Raw genomic sequence first — 24,575 nt, 5'->3', positions numbered from 1 at the left:
CTGTTTAAATGTGCAACAATATGAACTGATGGTCTGTAAAAAATATTATATTATTTGCTCGAATGTTAAATACTAATATAATGTGATTCACCAAGATTATTTGGAGATTGGATTGACAGTAGTCAAGGAACATTAATACTTTCACAACTCATCAGATTCTGTTACAAATATTGCTAAACTATTATTTGTGAATGGAAATATATGACATGACCTTTACTAAGAGCACCCCACCTGCATTTTAAACTCGTTAGAAGCACGCAGACAAAACACCATATCCCAAAATCTCATGAAATAACCAAAACTGCTCTTCCTGTGGCAGAACAGAGCATGTCTTTATAGCACCCAGTCACTTATAAGAGGGCGCTAATTGAGAAAATACGGTTTTAGGGCCTATAATTAAAGTAGACAGATTGGACTGAGAGGAAACAGTGTAGGTACTACTGTAGATTAAGTTGGACCATTTAATCACAAAATTCCTGCAACTTCATACAGCGATGGTACACTATAATACTAACATATCATGCAATTTTAGGATTCTGTAGGGAACCAAACAAAGACACCAAAAACATGGTTCTGTTTAAACCGAATATGCCTTTAATACAACAATGTTTCTATAATATGCCACTAATATAAAGATTAGAAGAAATTACATAATCCATAATTAAGGAGAAGTCAGCATCAATAATGTCATACAAATGGAAAGATAAATGCTATAATCTTGTAGCAGCAGTAATTACATGTAAATATATTTCAAGAAAAAAAATACTAACAGATGGAGTATTTGATTCGTGTGCTGCAGTTCCACATTTAAATTGTAATTCCTATTTATCTATTTTACTTCCAAAGGACAGAAACCACAACACTGATCCAGAGAGAGTGTGATATGCTCAAAGTGTGCCCTCCGGTGCCTGTTGGCTTAACTACAACAATGGTAGGATTGGTAGGATTGGTAGAATCGGTAGGATCTTCTCTAGCCTGTCCCACACATCTCCCCACATTTCCTATGTTGTCCACAGCAATCAGCTCAACATTCGGCGAACAGCAGGAGGCGTTGTAGGTAGCCACTGTAATGTTCTCACCCCCTGCTCCAACCACTGTGCTGGTGTTCAGAGTGCCGCTTCCTTGGCGGACGGTGATGCGCTGAATGCCAGTTCCAGTGTCGCCATCTGTGAGATTGGCGATGAATTCCCACTGGGAGGAAGCACACTGCGAGGAAGAGGAGGGACAGGTTGCTGATGTACTGACTACCTGGCACAGTGGGCTGGTAAAATCTGTCACCTGGAGATACAGAAACGGGAAGGATGGGAAGGGGGTGGGTTGGTTGGATGTGTGTAGGAAATAAGACAGGCATGGGTAATCAAACAAATTATTAAAAGTAAAATGCCAAGAAGACTAAAACCCAGGCAATTCATTTGAGTAGTTACTGTACATACGTATGATGTCATCATATCACTAAAAGTTATGACAAACTTTGACACCTTACAATACTAGCAGTAACTTAAAAACACCAACATTAAATACATGTAGTATATAAAAAAAACAAAGAAGAAATATATAAATAGGTTAACATTTTTTGAGAATTATTTAAATAATTAATATTTGATTTCTTTGTACTTTGTAAACATTATGCATTGACCATTATTTATTACAAAAGACTTACCAATAATTACACTTGGATTATTGCTTCTCATAAAACTGTTATCACTCTGAATTTTCACTAAACCACCTGCCTATCATTTTCTCTCACCTTGGCAACCACAGAGAGCCCGATTACAGCATAGTTGATGTCAGCAGAAGCAGCATTTCGTGCCTCAATGGTCAGAGTCACGTCTGTTCCTGATGTAGCGTTGGGTGGAGCTCTTAAAGTCACGGTGCCGTTAGTTTTACCCCCGCTGCCTACTTCAAAAGTGATATTGCTAGGAAAGCTGCGGTCATTGTTGGCTTGCACTGTGATCATGCCAGTTGCAGAATCATTAACAACTCCATTGGTGGTTGTGGCGACTGTGAAAGGGATGGTCACACTGGATCCTGGCTCAATATTGATATTGTTGGCTTGGGTCTGGATAAGTGGAGCAAGAGGAAAAGGATGGTAAAACTAATGAATAAAGTTTTGAAGGATAATTGTAACCCTTTTGTATTGAACACAACAATAGGTTGATGGATAATGACATGAACCTGAGGCACAAATAAGCAGAGATTGATGCTGTTTGTATGTATAACCATATTGGTAGCCTTCATTTAAGAAGATATAATTGGTCATTTTTTAATTTTGCCATTAACAAATACAAAAATGTCAATGTATTCAACAGTTTTTTACTTTACAAACTGTTTGTGGAAGCAAAGAACTATTTTACTAAGACAGAAAACACTGTGACTGTTCTCACAGTGATAGAGATGCTGGAGGTCTTGATCTGTGTGGAGACTTGTCTCTGGAAGGTGTCGGGTGTTGACTTGAGAGAGAGGTTTCTGTCCTCTCCTTTCATGAGAAGCACAAAGTCACCTGCTGGCACTCCGCTAAATGTCACCAGGAAGATACCATTTTCCATCGACTGTGCAGGACAAGGAGAAAGACACATGTTGGCAGGTGACAGACGTCAGCAGAAAGTCAAAACAACACGAGTTTGGCTGCATTATCCTCCTTATCGCTGAAGGGTATAAAATGGTAAACAGTGATGCAAGATATACAATACCACACAATAGCTACTGGCGTGTGGTCCTTGACTTTATATGTGACATGCCTGCAATGATCCATTGACCTCAGTTGGCCCTGAGCTGTCAAAAAGGGTGACCTCTGTGACCTTTACTGTTTCACTTCCTGTCACAGTCAACAAGATGCTGACGTTTCCTCCTGAAAGTAATAACGAAGAGAAAAAGGTAACAGAGATGAGCATCGTTGTTTCAGGTCTTTGCTGTAAAACAACAACATCCACATAAATATAGAGAAGTGGGAGGACTTGGAAACGATTTGGGTTGGACTTTACTGAACGGAACAGCAGATGACGGTTATTTACAGTGTTGAGCACAAAGTGGAAAAAAAAACATGAGAACTGTACAAACTATAAAAATGGAGATGACGATGACAAGTGATCTGACCTGAAAGAGGACGTCCCTCCTTTAGATTGAAGCCCCCGTGGACTCTTTCAGTCGCTTCCACAAGGTTGAAAATGCAGTCCACTGAACTTTGACCTGACGTAAAGAAAGACCTGCACAGTCAAATCTTTGAATTTTTTTTTTTTTTTATGTACGTCTCAAAGGCTAAAATTTGACTTTATAGTATTACTGACCTATGACCTTGACAGAGTACGGGTTATTAGAGCTAACACTGATTTGCCATATTCCTGTTTGCATGTCAGCTTTTAAGCGTAAGCGACGCAAGTTTCCTACTGAGCTGAGCGATGCCAGAGGACCACTGGACTGACTGGAATTCTGAGATACACCTGCAGGAGGGAAAACATCACCGTCATCTACCAGCACAAACAAATCTAAAAATGTTTTCAGTGGGTGATAATGGAGGAAGTAAAAGGCTGATGGAACAATTAAAACCAGTCTTAAAATAAGAGGAATAACAGCACCTCTGGAGTTGGTGAGATGGAAGGTGAGAAATGAGTTTCCTGTGATGTAGACAGTGACGTTCCTTAATGAACCATCAACAATAAAAGTAAAGTTATCAGGTGTTCCAGGATTTTTCACCACCTGAAACACTGTCACCTGAAAAAGGAAGGAACAGGAACTTCACATTTACACAGACAGTATCATGTTCAGCCAGATGTGATTTTTTTTTTTGGATCGATGTCTTACTACAGCGCTGGCTGATGAATCCTCTATAACACTTGTAGCCAGAGAGAGGTCTGACTTGGTGACCTCGATGACCTGACCTCCAGAGGCTTGCGCTAGGTCACGGTACAGCTGGGCATCTGACTGACCTATTGCACGGGGACGCACACCAGTAGGCGTTCTGCGCCTCCGCCTTCTGGACAAGACGTCTGTCAACATGAAAGTAACCTAAAAGCACCGCGAAAAAAAAGGTTATATGGACACATGCCTCCTATTTGTGTACTATTTTCTAATTCCTTTATGGGGTGTACTGATGGTAAAAAGTCAACTCTTACCACAGACTTGGTCCTTTCTATAAGGGCAATGATGATGCCCTTCAGTTGGAAGTCTTTAGCTGGAGCGTCAGTGAAGACAAAGATCTCAGACAAGGGTGGAGCTGCCGTCAGGGCCAGCTAACCGTTGACAAAACATTGTAGGCATTGGCACTTAAGTTAAATAACGCCACCATCATGCATCCATTATCATCAGAAACTGGGTCAGATACAGGTGTGTCACATGAAAACGCAGAGAATTTTGTTTTTGTTTTAACCGTTTCCAATTAAGTTATATGACAATAAGCATGTTTCCAATTTTGATTTATTTTTCTTTATATTTAAAGACGTATTTTTTACACCTGCAGTCCAGACAAGCTCAACTCCGGTGTGTCTCCTCCTCCCTTTGCCGACAGCTTGTTGATGCTGTCTTTGAAGGTGTCTGCATTGGTTGTAATTGTCAGCGGTCCAAAACCTGAATACAGAATACATTTGTCACTTCATTTGTATGTTACACGCACAGCTATTTCTTTTATATTTACATATATATAGAGGCTAAATAATTGACCCCAACATGGAGTCGAAGGCAGCATGAGGTCAGTAGATTCCATTCAAACAACAACAGTCTTCATTCCTCTGTGAAGAACCACAAATACCTCCTTGTGAGTTATTACCTACCTGGGTCATTGAAAGGTACCAATATGTAAGCAGAGGGTTCCTGTAGGGTTCCCCTCTTGCTGTCAATGATCTCAAAGGAAACACGCTTTGCTTCAGCGATGTCATCACTCATACTGCCTGTGGTGTCAATGACAAAACACAGCACAGACGATTGCGAAAGGCCCATTAATCTGCAGGAACAAGACGGACGGAAAAAAAAACTCACAATTACCATTTCATACTATTGGTGTCCGATTCTTATCTGGACTATCTTTATCCTTATCTGTCAGTGATCAGTGAGTACTATTAATGATCAGACTGCTGGCTCAGCACAGAGGTCCTTTAAAAGCACCCTAGACAATCTAGACATTGTGATTAACGATAAGCCAAAAATATATACGTCGAGCATATACAGAATCTTACTGTCGTTTCAATGCTGCAGCTCCAGCCATCCTACATTTTTATCATGAATTTATGCCTGTTGTGTAGGACCTTGCAATGGCTCAGATAAAGGTGGCCCATACCGCAGAAAGTTCTTGTCTCCAACAGCTAATCTGATGTCCTCCAGCAGCTCCATAGTGGCATCTACAGCCACATCCGCTGCTTTGTGGTGAAGCGAGCCGTGACTGGACTCAACCTCATCCTTATTGATCCCCCCCACCGGATCCTGCCTGCTCGTCTGATCAAAAAACCCACCGTGGCTGCATTTACCTTAAAACAGTATAAATATAACATTTTTACTGTTACCAAGATGTACTCTCAAAATGAAAACAGTGGAGCGCAACACAAATGCAGAGGATTCCTTAAAGTTACCTGTAGGTTTTTCTGAGGAGAAGATGCTGAAGTAGCCTGAAGTCAGAAGCCCCTGCTGTAGCAGGTTGGGCAGAAGGTTGTCAGCACAATCCCCTCCTGTACAATTTCTACAAGTCGGAGTGCTTGGTCCTGCAGCAAATTGATCAAATAAAATAGAAATAAACATATTTTTTTTTAATCAAATTTATCCACCAATATGGTGTAACATTTATCAAATAAACCAGTTTTACAAATATTACATTGTGCACAGAGGTTGTAAAGTTGTATAAAACAAACTATCATTCAATGGTTTCTATTACTGAATAAATCACCATTGATTTTAATTTGAGGTACAAATTCGTCTTAAAGAGTTGAAACAACGATTTTGTGAATTAAAAAAAATGGGCTGCTAACAAAAATGAAACAAAAACTGAAACAGGTTTGTGTTTTGAATAAAATGTGTTAAAACTATTGTATAACAATGTGCCTATTTTCAAGTGTGGGTTTGTGTACGTGAGAACAATCGCATTTTTTTTTCAGTCAAGCACATACGTCAATGTGACTGAGCAGGAATTTTGTGGACATGAGTTACTGCTGAATAAACCAAAGGGAGTTTCCCACCTGCCAGATTCTCGAGTGGTTGGTCCGGTCTGGTAAGAGCACTGTACGGGGCATTGTTCGATAGCTCCACCCAGTTACTGTGGCTGTAGAAGTCCTTGACATAACAAAATATGAATTTGACTGTGCTGTCATCCCACGTCCTCCTAAAAACATTTAAATAGTCTGCACTCTCACCTGTAGTGTGTGACAGACTTGGCCGAGAATCCCCCTCGCTGCGACGAAGTTCTCCAGCTTCACGGCGGCCTTCACGGCGGACACACCTCATCATCAGAATACAACAGAGTGAGTTAGCTGCAAGCAGCACTCGTAAAGATGTAAAAACATGGTATTATCATGCTCTAAACCTGGATTACAACATGTAGTCAAATCAATACTAAAAAAGTGTCTTTGCATGTGTTATGAAAAACTGAAAATCTTTTTCATTTTGTTGTCTAGTAATGTGTGTTGGTTGACACATCTTAAGAGAAGAAGAGTTTAATAAGCATAAGGGACCGATTCATCCATGGGAAGCTGGTCTGACGTTCACAACCTTCACCACACCTGTCACTGAGCAGAAGATCAAATTCACCACAGATACTTTCTGTGTTGAAGCCCTGAAGTTGAAACTTCAATTTTACAATATTTCTTTTCACCATTTTGATAAAACGAGCTTGATAAACTGTGCAGTTTTATTGGTTTATTTAGAGTCACATTTTTTAATTTACCACATCTCTTAAAATTACTATTCCTTCCCTTACCTCAAACACATGAAACTATTGTGGGCACTGGTGGCCGCCCTTTTGTAAATGAAGGAAAAGTAAGACAAAATAGAAACTGCATTTTAGGTCATTGTTTGTACCCTCTGTTGTCTGTAAAGAGTTTGCTTTAACTTTCTCAACATTTTCTCATGTAGCGTTCAAACATCGCAGACCTACATTCAAAACAGTTTTTGGAAAATATATACTATTTATATGAATGTTAAGTTAATTGTTTCCGAGCAATCTTGTCAACATTTCACGTGTACCTGCTGTGATGACATCCCTTCCTCCCTGGAAGGTCTCCTTGTCAAAATGGTGCTCGTCACTCAGCGCATAAACCAGGTCAACTATTGCGTTCCTAAGGTACATACTGATAATGGCGTCGTGGAACATGACCGTGGAGAGGGGAGATGTGGAGCTACTTGTGGACACACAGGCCCTTTGTACCGTCTCAACTGACAAGTTATTATCGATCTGGAGACACAGAAATAAAAAATAACTCACAACATGTTGGACAATCTAAAACACTTTAGTCTTATGTCCCTGCCTTAACAGCTATTTGCGCATAGCCAATTTAACACCATTTAGGCCATTTAATTCAAGGCCTAAAAAGAGATAGATATTTGTTTTGATGTAGTTTTAAAAACACAGTTTTGAATGCACCATTGTTCACCAAGTGTCTCTGTCTCAGAGTTGTTTTCAAACTCACAGTCAGCGTGAAGTCCCGTCCCTCAGAGGCAGCGAAGTCTCGGCAGGTCTCAGCTGTCTTCCGGAGGACCGCATTTCGTGTGATGTCACGGTGAGTTATGGAATTCCCAGGGAATGTAAAGAGTGGTTTGAAGGTGTGAATAAGACCGGGCAGAGAGAGGACTACGACCAGCAGCAGCAGGACCGTCTCTCTGGCAGTCATAATGGAGGAAAAGCAGTAGAGTGAAGTCTAAAAATCAAATAAATCTGGATGGACACTTCCTCTAAACTCAAGTGTACTAACTCTTCTCTCTGTCTGTTATTGCCACAAATCAGTTGAAGAGATGTAAGCAAATGTTGTCATTTATCTCACCCACAGTGTGTATTTTAAAATAGGCTGCTAAAAAGAGAAAACGATGTGATCAAATAGAGAGGGGGAAGGTGGCAGGGAAACAGGCGTAAAGAGGAAATAATTGGAGTGAAAACACCTGAGGAAGAAAAAGAACAAATGAGTAAAAAAAAAACAGAAAGTAACAGTAACAATAAACACATAGCATCGGAGATACATGATCATGTTGTGGCACAGAAACAGCGATTATTCAAATAAACATGAGGATTTCTACTTCTATAGTTTAACCATTATCTTCAAGAAAATGAGTTCAACAACTTTTCAAAGCAATATTTAACCCTAATCTGAACGATTTTAATCACTGTTTAAAAAATATATAGAAATGCAGAAATACTAGCACTCCAAAAAGGTTTTATGACTTCTTTTTTTTTAAACAAAATACAATATGTAAACAATTACTCATTTAATATACAGAAGATTAACTTTACACTGTTACTTTTGCTCTTACCTGTGTGCTCTTTAGCAGTCCACTCTTATTCAGCTGTTGGCACCTGTTCTATGTTACTATTTCTGACCGTGACGTTTACACTCAGGTAGATTATATTATGAGCAGGCCTATGTATTTTCTCTGTTATCTGAAAACGTATGATGGGTGTGTTAAAACAGTGTGTATCCTGAGAGTGTGTGTGTGCGCCCTCATTCGTTCCTCTTACAGTCATATCTGTCTTGAGTAATAAAAGCCTGTGACTAGAATTCCTCAGAAGAACTCCCACACAAACTGCATTTCCTTTGTATGAATTCCTGTGCTGTGTTTGAGGGAGAGTATGGGTGTGTGTGTGTTCTTTTGGTTGAAAGTAATAAATCCATCAATCAGTTCCTGTCAGAGCAACACATCCTGAACAGGTTGCCAATATAGCATATAAAAAAACATACTGATAAACCATTCATAAATATGAATATTTAGTTTCCAGTTAAAGTAACTGGTAAACGTGTAGGTACATGGATTGGAGTGTGGGCATATTTAGTCAAGCTTAGCGTTTTCCCCTATCCCTATTCAAATCGTTCAAATTGTTTTGGTGTTTAAACCTGTCCGAACTGCGACCGTGTTACATTTAACCCTAACCACGTGCCTAAACCTAAGTCAGCGACTGTGAAAAAAAAAATTGTTTGATGCCCCGGGATGAGAATAGCATGCAGCTCCACCTAATGACACTTTTTTTTTAATTAAAAAAAAAAAAAAAAAAAATTATGAATATGTTGCAATGATTAAACAGTGTAAGTTAGGTGCAATGATATTTCGTGGAAGGTTCTGAGTAATAATGAATCATCTTAATACGTCAGATTTAATATATAGATATATACTGTACTGTATATACTGTATATACTGTGCATTTTATATTTAATATTTTTTTACTACTATTTTACTGCTATTTTATTGCTTTTCTATTATTCTATTATTATCTTATTGCTTCCTGTATGCTGCTGTAGCGAAAAAATGTCCCCTCGGGGATGAATAAAGTAACTATTTAACCTTAATGCCGATCATGATGAGCAACCTCTTTGACGGACAAGCGCAGTTTTACAAATCTACAACACGCACAGAAAGACCCTGCCCAGCTTACACAGTACATATACAACAGTCAGTAAATGTCTCTCCCCCTTCTCTTTCTTCCCCCTCTGACATGGAGATTTATCAGTGATGACACCTTTGAGGAAGCGATAAGGATCCATGGGACCAGACTTCTTAAAGCCATCAAGAAGACGTTTATTTTCAGCAGCCTAAAAGTGCCGATACGGACAAGGATCTGAACTGACAGTTGGTTCACATACACAACTTGATGGCCAGTATAGTCCGTAAAGTGCATTTAAGGACAGAAACATTGTCTTAAAATGTACCGTAACAATATTTCAGAGGGACAAAGGAAATTATCTCTTAAGATGAGAGTGACAAAGTTTTCATAAAATTTGATCAGTGTTTTGAGTGTCTGTTGCCAGATAACAGCCACGGTGACCTTGCCACCTCACTCTCGTCATAGCTTTTTTTGGGGGGTTTTCTTTACTATCAACAGATCAGTGTGATAGACACTAACTGTGTGCCTTTGTCGCTTTGTGAAATATTCCTTATTCTGACAGACCTGATACTTAACATGATATGCTGTTGACAATTTATTTGTGGGGAAGAACAGAGGCAAGTCCTCTTTGGCTTATGCAGTCATAATTGTCATGAAATATCTTACATTGTCATGAAAATCCTGTCCAACCTGGGCCAAACATCCAACATGGACTACATGTAAGAACCCTGTCTGTACAATGGCACAACGTCAACCTCAATCTTGACCAACAGCATATTTTTTTGTTGAACCTTTGTTTGAGATATTGACTGTGAGTAACTGTCCACGAACTAATACAACAATCAATAAGATCAACTTTCCTCTCTGTATGGCCAGGGCACTGAAGTAACTGACATACTTCCACCCCTTCACGCACTCAATAAGGTATCGACAGGAGCTTAATTAGTTTCGAGTGGTGTCAAACTACTGTACATCAACAAGTGATTGTGAAATCTCCTTGGAAAATTGTTGGAATTATTGTGCCAGCAACGGTTATAGATGTCAGCAGAAAGTCAAAACAACACGAGTTTGGCTGCATCATCCTCCCTGTCGCTGAAGGGCAGGGCAAACACTCAGATTATTTTAAGGCTCTGGTGTTTTGTATTCAAGCACATTCTAGTACATAAGATCTGACAATCAACTGCCAGAAAACACAGCCAATGGTTTCCTTCAATCTTTTTCATGGGTCTATAAAATGGTAAACAGTGATGCAAGATATACAATACTTATGACCATGTGATATGTTTTTCTTTTTTTAATAAATTTGCACAAATTTCTACATTTCTGTTTTTTTCTGTCAAGATGGGGTGCTGAGTGTACATTAATGAGAAATAAAATGAACTTTTTTGATTTTAGCAAATGGCTGCAATGAAACAGAGTGAAAAATTTAAAGGGGTCTGAATACTTTCCGTACCCACTGTAATTTATTCTGTGACTCTGAATAAAATTAGCCCAGAGTTTGAGCTCAGACTTAGGGACAGCTAATTTTTGAATGGCAAGCCTGATTCACAAGCTGGTAATACGCAATTTGAAAGACATGTCAAACCATATTCCTTATTCTTTCCATCTCTGTCGTATTTCATTAATCTTTCTGTGATTTTCTTTCTTTCTTCTTTTTTCATTTTTTGCTCCAGTTGGGCAAGTCAGTGGTGGCCAAGGGGGCCATCCCTAAAGGCACGGTGCTCTCCCTGGATATGTTTGCAGTAAAGGTTGGCGAGCCAAAGGGCATTGCTCCGGAGAAAATGGAGCAGCTGGTAGGCAAGAAGCTCAAAGTCGATGTGGAGGACGACGACAGCATCTTGGACAACATGATAGCATAAAGGATCCTCCACAAAGGATGGGAGAGAGACACGGGCGGATCGATAGAGGAGATGACAGGGGGAGAGAAGGAATGAGAACATGAGAGTGAGAGAGAGAGGCAGGGAGATAGAAAATGGGCAGTGTTGCAGTGTGTGAACATAAAGACATTCAGTAAATGATGTGGGAGGCAAGAAAACAGATGAACGGATGAATAAGTCTGAGTAAATAGAAAGACGAGGAGAACAGTTGGAGAAAGGTAGATTACCCTGAGGGTGAACAGGTTTGATGGGTTCTGAACTTACTCCACATGATAATGAGAGCTGAACCAAACATGACCTATCCTTAAATGTCATTGTCCTGTAATTATAGGGTGTGGTGTTGACAGTTAAGTTACTGACCTGCGACCTTGACAGAGTACGGGTTATTAGAGCTAACACTGATTTGCCATATTCCTGTTTGCATGTCAGCTTTTAAGCGTAAGCGACGCAAGTTTCCTACTGTGCTGAGCGATGCCAGAGGACCACTGGACTGACTGGAATTCTGAGATACACCTGCACGAGGGAAAACATCACCGTCATCTATTGTTGTGAAGTAAAAGTTATTCTTTTCAATGGATATTGGTTTGATGGCGTACCATGTGTATTTGATTTAAATTGCAGTTGTAACACCTTAGTAGTAATTACATCTATGAAGCCCAGAAACTAACCTTTAGACACAATGCAGAAAGGGTTTACCAGACAAGTCAAAAATATAACCAGGAACATTAATAAATAAGGCAGCTAACCTTGTTACTGTTTCATTTTCTAACTAAAACCCTTTAGCGTCTTTAAGAGTTTATGTAGTGATGGGTCTGCAGTACACAGTACAGTATAGGGATGATTAATACTATAGACACTGGCAGGTGAAGTTTTATTTACCTGTAAATACTGGTGTTCATTGTAACTGAATTGTGGACTTAACAAGATAACGACCAACATGTGGTGTTTTTTATGTGTAGCAAGACATGTCATAAGGAATATAGGTACCGCAGTGTACCACTGATAGTCTGAAAAAGACTGATTCAGATAGCCGGTGTTTAACACACACCAAATGAAACAATGAAACATCAACTTGTGGAGCGGAGCTTGTCCATATCATCAAGCTGCATGACCGTGGTGGAGGGAGATAGAGGCCAGGACTATTTGGTTATTCAAAAAGATTTGCATGCACTGAATGCTGCCAAAAGTTTAGACTTACAACTTAAAATTCAAAACAGAAATTGTGATGAACAGAGATGACCTTTGAGACGTTCAATGAATGCCCGGAGAGGAACTTTAATATCATGTAGACAATTTCTTAACAATTTAAAAAAAAAAAGTTAATTTTAAGTAAACAAACATTGCCCATATTTTTATGCCGTGCATGAGGTTTTAGAATGTAGAATATCAGCCCAATACGGGCCACAATGTGATTGCTTCGCTGTTATGCAAAGATGAAACTCTGTTAACAGCCATCTTCTTGTGGTACATAATTAAAATAACCAAGGGTATCAGAAAAGATATAATAATAAGACAAGTAATGGTAAAAATGAGCCAAAATCCCACCACTGGTAATGCAGATATTGGATGGAACATATTGCTCTCTATGTCAAAAACACATCTCGTTGTTTCAGTCTGGATGTCAGGGACTTTAAAAACCTCACAAGGAGGAATCAGCACCTGGTTATTTTGTTTCAAGGCAGAGTAAGGAGTCACGTCAGCACCAAAACACGAGTACACCTCGAAACATGGAACGTTCTTCATAGAGTTCCATTCATTAGAACCCGGCATGAAGGTGCTGAACCGAACCTGTTGGTTAGTCGTTCACATGTAAAAGTGTCTCTGTTCTGTAACGTGTACTGAGACATGTCACCCGACTGTGTTTCAGAATCTGAATGGCTTCACTTAGGGAGGAATATAATCAGTGGGAGCCAAATGTCTCCCTCTGTTTTCCAGTTCTTTTGGTAGACTTGAAGTCCTGGTTGAGCAAAGTATTTGTGTACATGTATAAAGTAAAGTTGTGTGTAGGCTCTCGAACGTTTAACTTTGCAGTGCTCCAGGCTTGACTGGAGTTTGCACTGCAGGTATCCCATTTCTGCATCATGGCTGTATCAGTCACAATTGAAGTTTTGGATCCGCAGTCATCAAACGGATAGTCACTGAGGTCATAGGTCACATTCTGTGGTGAACTCTGAAATAAGGAGAAACAGCTTGTTAAAAAATATACAGTAGAGGGCGACATACACTAAATGAACAGTATTGAGTTAGCACTTTTGCACAGGCCACATCTGTTTTCCCTTCAAATCTATTAGATAATGACATTAAAATGGAAAAGCAGTTTCTAAACATAATTTGCTATCACAATAATGCCCGTAATATTGTGAGTAAGTCAATGTTTTTTTTTTTTTTTAAAAGATGGTAAACTCTTTTACTGTAAAGAATATTTTTTACTTTCAAATATTTAGTGTTAAATAACGTAAATTGTTACATACCGCTCCAACAATCCCCTGCAGGCTCATTGATAGATACACGATGACGAAAATCTACAGTCCCATCGAAAGACCGGCACATGCTGAGGTTTTTCTCTGAATTGTTTGCCTCTCCCAGGAAAGCATAGTGCACCTGGAAATACAGAAATCGAACATTTAGCCCTGACGAACGGTGATCAGAGTCATTTGGTTCCTTGTCAAGTGTTTGCTTTTAATATGGTCTTTCTTTTAATCAAGGGGAAAATGTCCCAAAAAATGGTGCCTGCCTTAATTGTGTATTTATTTATAATGAGCCCCACGTCCTCATAGACTCTGCAATAATATGGACACGTCGTGTCAGACAAGACGAAATCCGTTTAAGGCATGTCAGATTGTGTGGTGAAAATGTGGTGAATCATAGTGCTAAGATGTATGTTTTTTTTTTTGTTCTTTGCTAGAGTCTGAGAGCAAAATGAACTTTATTCAAAAATGGCATGAACGACATGTTGCATTAGTTCCAGTCGATTGCCTCATTTCATGGTGTATTCTGATTGGTTAGTTTGTAGAAGTGGATCATAGCAGCAGCCACACTGAGAACTAAGTCCTACATTTCTGAAAATTTTTGCCGCAAGCTGTTTTTCGGTTTCAAAAGCTCAAACTTGCATCCTTTGATGTCTCGGTGAGATCTAGAGCCACTGTTGTGAATTCACGACCACAGACCATATTTTCCGAACTGTCTCAGAACAGCCACAAATTTGAATACAACATGAACTGACTGCACAGGCACTCGAATGTACTTAAAGTGCCTGAGATTCTCCCTGTAAAATTTGTCATATCATAACATGCACTACTGTAATTCCAGTTGATCTCATACAAATACAGATGCAGCTCTGCTTATTAAAGTTATGTGCTTAGTTATTGACTTCAGTCTGTGTATATATATATATATACACATATTAATATATATTAAAAATACATAATTTTTACTACAAATTCTTAATTCTTAATTTTCAGAATATTGACTTGCTGTGTATAAATGAAACCTTTGTGTCACACTGTTTGTATTGCCAACTGCAAGTTTCTACATGTGGTTATACTGACAAATCCTGTCTGGTAGCTTGCTCAGGAGAAAATAAACCGACGGAAGTCATTTGAAAGCAAAACACAGAACAAGCATAATGTCAAATAGGGGGCATTTTTTTACACCGTGAAAAGGTCTAATAAGGACATCTTATCTTCTAAAATAAATGACCTCACTTCACTGTTGTGCTGCTAAGTTAAGTAAGTAACTAAGTAAGTTACAAAGCAATGCAAGAATGTAACATTCCTCAAACTGCTGTTAAGTTATTTTCAAAATGTAATGTGCTTTCTTACCACTAGCACATCCATACATGCATGTACACACACACACACACACACACACACACACACACACACACACATATATATATATACACACACACACAAACTCTTTTGGAGACAGTTAAATTCTGTGCAGACATCGCATGCAAGATTAACTCCACATCAGCATAAGCATGTGTGGTTGTACCAGTAAATCCTGTGTTGTGGGACTTCTTGCTGGCAAGCAACACTGCATCAGTGTTACATTACTGAGACTGTTTTCACCGGAACAGAATACCACTGTTAAAAGCATTCGACAGGGGAAAGGTAAGCTTTTTTTTGTTGCTGCAGAATATGAGAATATTTATTGAAGGATCACGCATGGAACAATTGTGTTGTTCCTGATGATGATTTATTGTTTTTCTTTTACATTTCAACCACCAGGCTGCTGTTTTTACTAGTAGATTTAAGATCATGACCAGAATGTTGATGTGAAAGCAAATGAAATAATCACACAAAGTCCATATCCACTCTTTCCATTCAGATATGACGTTTTACAAAAGATCAGTGTGTGAGCCGAAATCACTGAGAAACTGGGGAAGCCTTTGTGTGCTGCTGGCGGTGGTGTTTGTCTTGTATCATGACCCATTTCTAATATTCTGGTGGCCTCAACGACCTGCAGAGGTAGGATCACAGTTCTTTCTTTTATATGAACCAAAAACATGGACAGTTTACTTGGGCTGGGTATGGTTCAAAAATACCTGGAACGCCTACCAATATACTCACTTTTGACGGTGGGTCCTTATCTATTACTTTTTTTGATAACATTTTTTTGAAATCCTTTTTAACAAAAGGAAAATTACACTACATGTGACGGTACAAATGTTCTGTTTTAATACTGTTTAAAGGGAGACGGTGTAACCTAGGTTATTTTCTGAAGCTACAATTTACAGATGTTCCCAAATTGCCTCACATGCAAGCTATTCCTAGCACATTACAATTTACCCAAGTTCCCTAGACACAAGTTATCGCTAGACGCAGTAATTCATCGATGTTCCTTAAACGCCTCGCAGAAATTTGTTTGGAAAGCTTGAAATAATGGTGTTCTAATGTAAGATTTAATTAGCTAAATTGAAACCCAGTCATTTTGATGTACTTGGTCGAGGCTCCCAAGTGGAGCCTATGAAACCCTGTATTGACTCACTGACGCTGATGCAATCTAGGAAATGTTATGCATTTTAAACTGAAAACACAAGACAGTGGATGTAGCCTAGGTATCGAAATTTGCTACCGTATGATGAAGCAATCATTAGATACTCGACAGTATTGAGATCATTTATTCGGTGCCGTAAAACTATCAAAGTTCAGTACCCAGCCCTAAAGTTTACTGAATGTGTGCGCCAGGAAGGGTAAAAACAAATATTTAATCACTCACTAAAATTTGAATTTTTTTTTTTTTCCAGCCAATTTCCAGTTGTAGAATTTGCTCTATCTTTTATCTGTCGCTGCAGAAAACTGGTGTTTTACCTCTGGATATGGCCACTGATTCCATTGACGACATGTACGATGGCTGCAGGTCTGAAGCGGCTCCTCTGACTGACCTGTTCGGGGTGTTCGAGTGGCACTTCAACAGAAATTTCAGTTTTGCCTGGGCTTCAGCTGAAAAAAACGCAAAGAGACCTGCGCACAAGCACCTGAAAGACGACCATGCCACAGTTGTGTACATGTACACAAAAATGAAACACATCCGACAACACTTCAACAGAGCGGTGAAAACTGGAAAACACAAGTACCGCACAGATGGATTTAAGTTCCACTATTTCTATTTCTATTTAACGGATGCCATTCAACTTCTGCAACACAACCAGACATCGTGCAGAACCGCTTATCACAGGACGTGGAAACGGTTCGACCAAAACATGGTCAACGCGACCATGCGTTTTGGCGATTTCACCTGGGCAGCTTCAAGCAAGCAGGCGTTTGAGTTCAACGGCAATGTTTCCTGTTTTGAGATCTACACGTGCTTTGGTGCTGACGTAACATATTACTCCGCCACAACCCTTGAAGGACAGGTGCTCATCCCTACCTATGAGGTGTTCACGGTCACACATGTCCTGAGAAACGACCCGTGGTGCCGTGTGGTCTACAGGCTCCAGAGTACCAAAATACCAAGGACGGATATAAACTGTAAACTCAATAAAAGGCTAGTAAAAATACATTTTGGAGCTGGTTCAACACACTGGCATGGAAGCAGTGTTTTGATGATGTCAGCATGCGTGATACTGTTGATTATAAGTTCTTCAGTCCTAATAAAACGCAAGCAGAAGTGTTTTGTGGCTGCAGTGCTGGGGGCCCTGCTGGTGCTGATAACTGTTGCGTTAATGTTGACTTAAGTCAGTGACTTAAAGAGGGCTGACTGCGTGATAAAGGGATCCTTTCTGTTTTGGGTGTTTGTCACTGTGGGAATTCATAGATTATGTTTTTGAAAGTTACAAAAAAAAAAAAAAAAAAAGGACAATCTTCCAGAACCCACGCTGCGCAAAATCAAGAGCAAATAATCCACAATTCTGATTTTGCCGACGACAAAATGTGGTAATTTGTGAAAGTAGTTGATGTCATCTGTCGACACACACCATGTCTTTATCTGCATCCATCTACAGCCTCTGTACTGTACGGCACATAAAGCCCTGTTGTCTCTTCACCATGAGTTTTACAACACACTGAGCTACAAGTAAAGCAAAGTTAATTCTGTTTGTGCAGATAACACAATTGGTCATGCTTTCAACCTTACACAGATTTTCAAGAAAGAACACCGATACAGCAGACTGTCAATGGCCTCAGATTAATCCACCTTTAAAGAAATAACCTCGAGGCCAGAAGGTTTATGAGTCATTAGGGAAATGTGTGGTCGGAGCTTGTTTCAAGAGGGGGTGGGGGGTGGTGGTGGTGTGCTGTGGTAAGGACGCAATAAGTCACCACCCTCAGGACCCATTTGAAAAAGATCTGCATATGATGTACGCTTTAAAATGTGCATTGGTTGTTCATATTTTCTTACAAACTTGATGGATATGCATGTTTGTGTATGAAAGGAACAATAAGCGTTTAAGAAAGCATACACAAAATATAGGCTACCCGTACACACATACAACAGTGGCTGGGCACCGGCTCATCGGAAAGCCAGACGTACACAATAAACCAGATAAAACGGTGACCACAAACATCATGCAACAGTCGGCTATGGCAGTTATAAAAGACAGATTTACAAAAAAGCTTGACGATAAGAGCATCGCTGACTGTGTTCACAAAGCAAGAGCATTAAAACTAACTGTTCCCAGAATCAGAACGAAGCATTGCAGCATTTAGACATTTTTGCCACTCGTCTCAGGAAACAGCTGTAAATATTTTTTTTTTTTTTAACTAGCTAAGACCGGTTTCTATTTAAAATAACTGCACAAGAAGCTCCTTCGACAAAGCTAAAAGGTGTACATGACACATTTCAAGACCAACACACACACACACACACACACACACACACACACACACACACACACACACACACACACACACGTAGAACAGGACTAAAACTTTTTGAAATTGTTGGAACAAACTTCCTGAGAACGTGAGACACGTCTCACCCTCGACTACCTTCAACACAAAACGTTTAAAAACGTACACGTTCTCTTCAAAAACGAATGCAAAATGGTAAATGTTTAATTTTAAGTCGTAAATTGCTGAATACTTCTAAAACTAAAGTGGTTTTAATTGCATATTTCTTATCGTTTCATTGTTGTATATTTTTTTTTTTGTATGTCTTTTACCCTTGTAGACCCACTTTGGACTACTTTCTGTCATCTTCGAGGGCAGACAGAGGACGTTTACAGAGAGATAGCGGTACGATACTAACAACATCTGAAAGCTAGGAGCGAAAGATTAATTTAAGAAGCAGCAACAAGCTAGCATGACCTAGTTGGTACCAGCGAATGCCTCTAGTTTTACAATGATAACAGTATCTGCCCTCCAGCTTTGAAATGGAGCGGCTGCAGCCTCTGAAAGACAGTTCAATTTCAAAGTAAAACGTTGTCGTCACGGTCGAACTTTGAGCTATGAAACGTAATTTCCTACAGGGGCAAAAGTTTAAAACTTAGGATCCACTATTAACCACTTACTGAATCAAAATATGATTAAAATATCAACCTACAAAACCTAAATATAATCTTGTTTAACATTTTTGTTTTCGTTTTGTTTTAAACGCGTGGCCATGCAGGTCCACTACCATCCACCAGGAGGTGCTGCTGCCTCCTGCGCGCCGGTACTTCCCACAGCGTTGGTCATTTCCCCGTTTTGTCACCTTCCAAGTCCTTTTCAGGGAAAAGTTACCACCTGTATGCTTTTCTACATGTTGGATTTGATTTTGATACTTCATCTTTGTGTACCAAACAATAAGGAAGCACAATAAATTAAACATTTCACAATAATTGCAAATTATGGCCAGATTTACCAGAGATATGTTTAAACCAACATACTTAAAATAGCCTACATTTAAAGAAAAACACATTTTGTAAATGTGATTTTCTTACTTCGAATAAAAGATGTAGCCTAGATATCAAAGGACCTCTGCTGTTTGAAGAAACAAGTCTTTGGTGTTGTATGGCTTTAGAAATAGATGAAGATATCCAAAGCATGCAGCTAAATAGAGTTCATTGCAATAGCAAGAAACATCCCATGCATATTAGTGGGGAGTAAACTGTGTAACTACTCTACTAAACTATATTGTGGTGTTGGATTTAAACACTTCCTTGCAGACAAAGAAGAAGAAGACTGAGACACATTATGTTGTGACGCTGATGGGTAACTTTCTCCGTATCAGACACTGATGACTCGAGGTCCAATTACTTGCCTTTTTTCAGAGTGTCCAACTAGATTTTTGAAATAACCCGCAAAGTTAGTGTAACCCGCACGGGGTTAACAGAAGACTCAATATGCTATGGACCAGTGTCTAGATTCATTTGTAAGGAGATAACAGACACAATAATCAACTGGAGCCGTAGGGTTACGTTCAAACTGCAATGTGTAATCAACTTTAACAAACAATAAAACATTCAACTATTTACACTCACATTCTAGGTTTCAACATATGCAACACTTAGTGCATTCAAAGTAACAATAACTGCTTAGCAGCTCGAAAACACAACATTTATGAACTTGTTATCAATATCACAGGTGATGAAAGGAAATGGTCTCTTTAGTGCAAAAAGTTCAGAGTTCTTTGGATCCAAACGTTTTAAGATGATTCCGTGTTGAGGTCGTAACAGTTTTTTGTTTTTTTAGTCCGATAGGTCCAGTCAAGTCAAGTTTAGTTCAAAAGAGAGCTCTTTGGTTCAACACAAAAATAGTCCGAGAGGTAGGGCTTTGATTGTCCTACCACAGCGGTGCACTCGGAGATCACAACAGGTGATCGTGGTCCAACTCCGCAGGGTTAAATGTGGCTCGCCATCTCCTTCGTCAAGGAGAATCACAGTTCACAGTTTTTACTATCCTGTGTTTAGCTGAAGAATTCACAGTCTCGAGTCGCGCTCGTCTGTTCATGCCGTCTTCACTTCTCTGCGCTCAGCCTGCTACCTGGACGGGGTGGGACTTAACCTACTCCTCCAATCAGAAACCTGCATTGCCTGATGTAGCCAATGAGAACTACGTCTGAAGGAACTGGGCTGTGATTGACACTGTGTTTAGCAAATAGACAACAACAAAGGAAACTAACCCGCGCAGTTTTACTACTGGGTTACATTAGGATGCTTACTTGTGCTGTACTTGAATATATTACATCATTTAGATTATTTGGTACCAGAATGAAAAATAATAATATAATTGGGAAAGCATACATGTTTGGGCACTCTCTGGCTCATACTTAAACCACATGTGAATGTCAGTTATCAGACCCTTCTCATCTTGAAAACAAAGACAATGGAAGCACTGTCATCAGTTGTCTATTATTTGGTTTACCATAACAGCAACAATGACAGTTTCCTCATTACTCTGACCAACATAACAACCTTTAATACTAAACACTATCACTAATGCCTGAAAAATGTCATCCTGTGTATATCCACGTTGCAGACAAACCCACACAAGGTTGATGTTCGGAGGCAAACTCAGGACAAGATTGTTCGTTAAAACTTTGGTGTCAGAGAGAAAAGCTCATTTTCCTTTTGGGTTCAGTTCAAAATCTCTAAATTCAGCCTTTCAGGGCCAACTTTTCAATTCAGACATAGTCACTGTTTTATCAAATCCACTTCTTAAACTGAATAGAGAATATAATTTAAAATCCAAAATTTAACACTAGATTTGTACCAATTAAATCACTTCAATAAGAAATAAACACAAACCAAAGTTTTGTCTGTCCTGTTAGAGCAATGCTGAATCATCATATCAGATGTGAAGTCTGCATGTTTGTAATGCAACACCCGCACTTAACACGCAAATAACTCTCAAATATCTATCACGCATGCCTCAACAGATTATCAAAACATTACATAAAAGATTGACGGATGATTTTAGAACAGTGGCTATTATCATCATCATATTACGTTTTTCATCATCCTCACATTATTAATCCAACATTACAACAAACTAAGCAGTGGATTTTAACAATTTTTTTTTTTTTATAACATTTATCAAACTGTTGAATCTTTCACAAACAAAGTAAAATTACACCATAGAACAAAAGAAAGATGTCACTGTGTTAGGTTGAAAAAATTACACTCAGGCTTCAGTTTGGAATATTGCTCCTCTGTAGTCAAGCCACAAGCATTGACTGGCATTGCAGAAGTTTGAATCCAAAAGAGAAAGAGAATAACATGGGATATTATTGTACAATATACAGAGCATACACATATATCTACATTGAGGATAGTACAATGATAGTAATAATAATTAGAGCTCCCTGAAGCAGATACGTTTTCCGTTCCTGTGGAGGTAGAGGAGGGGCTGTGTAAACCCAGTTGCTAAAGCTAAGCTTGTGCAAATGGTGATAGTGTTGATAAAAATGCATTTTACTTAAGCAACATTGCAGTGGGATAGTAACCAGAGATAACAAGAAATTAATTAGCATGGAAATCATTATGATCAAAATGATCTTAAAGGCCCTTTTCTTAATTGCGTTGCTCTTTCCTCTTCTCCCCTGCTTTCCCCCCTGGTCCAGGGTGTTTCAGAGCCCTGACAACAGAGAAACAGCAGAAAAAAAAAAATCACAGAGGTAGAACAAATCTTGGGATGAAAAGCACAGGGTGGACAACCCCGACGTAGCACTCAACACAGATGCAGCATTGGAAGAGAGGACGGACTGTGTAGAGAAAGCCAAGTGAAAACATGAAAATCTGAAGACAGATGAATGTTCCTTTGGCAAAAATGTAACACGTAGAAAATAAACAGAAAATGATCTCTGACACAGCCAAGTTGAGAGAAAAGACGTCTGAGGCTAAAGTCCCTCTGGCTCCTCTTAATATCAGCCACGAGACATAAGCATTCAAAAGAAGATTCGGGATTATGTCGATTAGAACTGCAGCCAGGATTAAATCCACGTTAAGACTCGCAGCAACACTCCAGTGACTTGACGAACCATTCTCTGCCAAAGTGATGTTCATTTTATGTCTGTAAAGAAGAAGAAAGAGATCCTAACCTAAAATTTATCATTAATACAACAAAAAGAATTGCAATGTTCCAAAAAATTCAACAAACTCACCCCTTCAATCTGAAGCTACACAGTCCTGGACTCAAACCTGGCACAGAGTTGGGCAGTCTATGAAGTTCTGGTCAGCGAGGAGTGAAGAGAAGATTTCAATTGATGTGCAAATGGTCCTGCAAGCTCTTATTATTGGTAGTTTATGGGAGCTTGACAATTATAGGGAAGCAAGATCATTCACGCCTTTCTCTCTGGTCCAGCTTGTCTTCTATTGTCCTGCCTCCCTCTTCGTGTAATCACTGCATGCGTTCAGACCTTCTGTTGTACCTCCTCACATACGAACACAGAGCCCTTTGCTTCTGTCTGTCTAACTTGTCTCGCAGACACCCACCGCCGCCCCGTCTTTACTCAGGACTTCTCACAAAGAAAGATGCTCTCTAAACTTTCTCAGTGAGTCATATCTTCTCATATTTGTGTTTGAAAAGTTTTTTTCTAATTTAACTTTCTCTTGGCCTAGTTAATTACAACATCACAACAAGCAAATCAGTAAAAATCAAAGGATACTTTATAGAGTAACAAAAGACACTCGAAATATGGCTCCTTGAAAGCTCTTACTTGAAAACCTGTTTCCAGGCTGTGCCGTTCCTTTTATCCTCTTTTTGCTGAGAGACATGGCAGCAACCTGAACAGGTTTTTAGAGATATGTGTACGGATGGATGTTTCACTACTATCTGTCCTGCAGCAGGTTACTGTGTTTGAGTTTAAATGAGTCTTTCCTCACCTACTCCTTGTGATATCTGTTCCAGACTCAAATTGTCTAGAATTCATGAGCATTTAGCCGTTTGCCTTTTAAAGTCTGTGTGTCATTATTTTTGTGAATACCGCTTATAGAATAAAATACTGTATTTTTCCAGTATAATAGATTTATATAATTCCAATTGAATAGCTGCTAAATTCAGTAAAGCAAAGCAAAGCAAAGTGAAGCAAAGCGAAGCGAAGCGAAGCAAAGCAAAGCAAAGCAAAGCAAAGCAAAGCAAAGCAAAGCAAAGCAAAGCAAAGCAAAGCAAAGCAAAGCAAAGAAAAGCAAAGAAAAGAAAAGAAAAGAAAAGAAAAGAAAAGAAAAGCAAAGCATAGCAAAGTAAAGGAGAGTGGGTCTCCAACCAGTAGATCGCAATCTACTCAGTAACCTCAGAGGAAAAAAGCTTGAGACCCTCGCAGTAGAGCAGAATGAATAATTGCATAAAATGGCACCTCAGTCTAATTGTGTTTATATGTTTAAGAGTTAGTTGAATTTGTTGGGTTGGAATAATGTACTTAAATGCCATTACACTCTATTGTACATAAGAGTTGCAGGTAGGTAGCCTCCAACACCTGCACTTTTGCATATTGTGTTAGGGTCGTGCTTCTCGTCTGTTAAGGGGAAAACATGTAAAGCACTGCTGTACCTTTGGGTCATTTGTCTTACAAATCCTGTGAGCTAAAAGATGACAGACTATTGTCTTTCATATGAGAGTGACAGATAATGACTTTAAATAACACAACTTGAAAATAACACAACTAAAGCAGTGGACAGCAGTATGTAAAGATACTCTCCCAGCAAGCACAGTCAATAGAAACAACCTGGAATTTTCCATTCTTGATATGATATTGTGTTAAAAGAAAGCTTAAGGTTAACTATGCTTTTATTTGTTGTTATGAAAAAGAGTGACATCTTAATGCTGTGAGACTAGTGA

At 39.2% G+C, this 24,575-nt stretch overlaps 2 protein-coding genes across 3 annotated transcripts; one reads left to right on the top strand and one right to left on the bottom strand.

Moving 5' to 3' along the window:
- Nucleotides 1-460: 460 nt before the first annotated feature.
- Nucleotides 461-8,657, bottom strand: vwa10.2 (von Willebrand factor A domain containing 10, tandem duplicate 2). 2 transcript variants are annotated; one of them, XM_069168022.1, is made up of 18 exons: nt 8,437-8,657; nt 7,602-8,067; nt 7,159-7,366; nt 6,330-6,415; nt 6,156-6,249; nt 5,556-5,684; nt 5,267-5,453; nt 4,764-4,933; nt 4,448-4,560; nt 4,110-4,226; nt 3,799-4,002; nt 3,573-3,708; nt 3,285-3,437; nt 3,094-3,186; nt 2,739-2,848; nt 2,385-2,549; nt 1,748-2,059; nt 461-1,278 (listed from the first exon to the last, which is right to left on the bottom strand). In XM_069168022.1, the coding sequence occupies exons 2-18, from the start codon at nt 7,800-7,802 to the stop codon at nt 835-837; spliced, it is 2,922 nt and encodes a 973-aa protein (XP_069024123.1). In that variant the 5' UTR covers nt 7,803-8,067; nt 8,437-8,657; the 3' UTR covers nt 461-834. The 2 variants fall into 2 exon arrangements, with proteins under 2 accessions (XP_069024123.1, XP_069024124.1); XM_069168023.1 differs by lacking the exon at nt 8,437-8,657 and having other exon boundaries at nt 7,602-8,135.
- A 6,782-nt stretch (nt 8,658-15,439) lies between these two features.
- LOC138209437 (T-cell ecto-ADP-ribosyltransferase 2-like) lies at nt 15,440-17,685 on the top strand. The gene is made up of 3 exons (XM_069168024.1): nt 15,440-15,491; nt 15,709-15,848; nt 16,676-17,685. The coding sequence occupies exons 2-3, from the start codon at nt 15,711-15,713 to the stop codon at nt 17,555-17,557; spliced, it is 1,020 nt and encodes a 339-aa protein (XP_069024125.1). The 5' UTR covers nt 15,440-15,491; nt 15,709-15,710; the 3' UTR covers nt 17,558-17,685.
- Nucleotides 17,686-24,575: the final 6,890 nt, after the last annotated feature.

This window comes from Embiotoca jacksoni, unplaced genomic scaffold (assembly GCF_022577435.1).
Source record: "Embiotoca jacksoni isolate LCO1_2020_lvr unplaced genomic scaffold, fEmbJac1.0.p SCAF_4, whole genome shotgun sequence".
In the NCBI taxonomy this organism is placed as follows: Eukaryota; Metazoa; Chordata; class Actinopteri; family Embiotocidae; genus Embiotoca; species Embiotoca jacksoni.
This window is presented reverse-complemented; position numbering and strand designations above follow the sequence as displayed.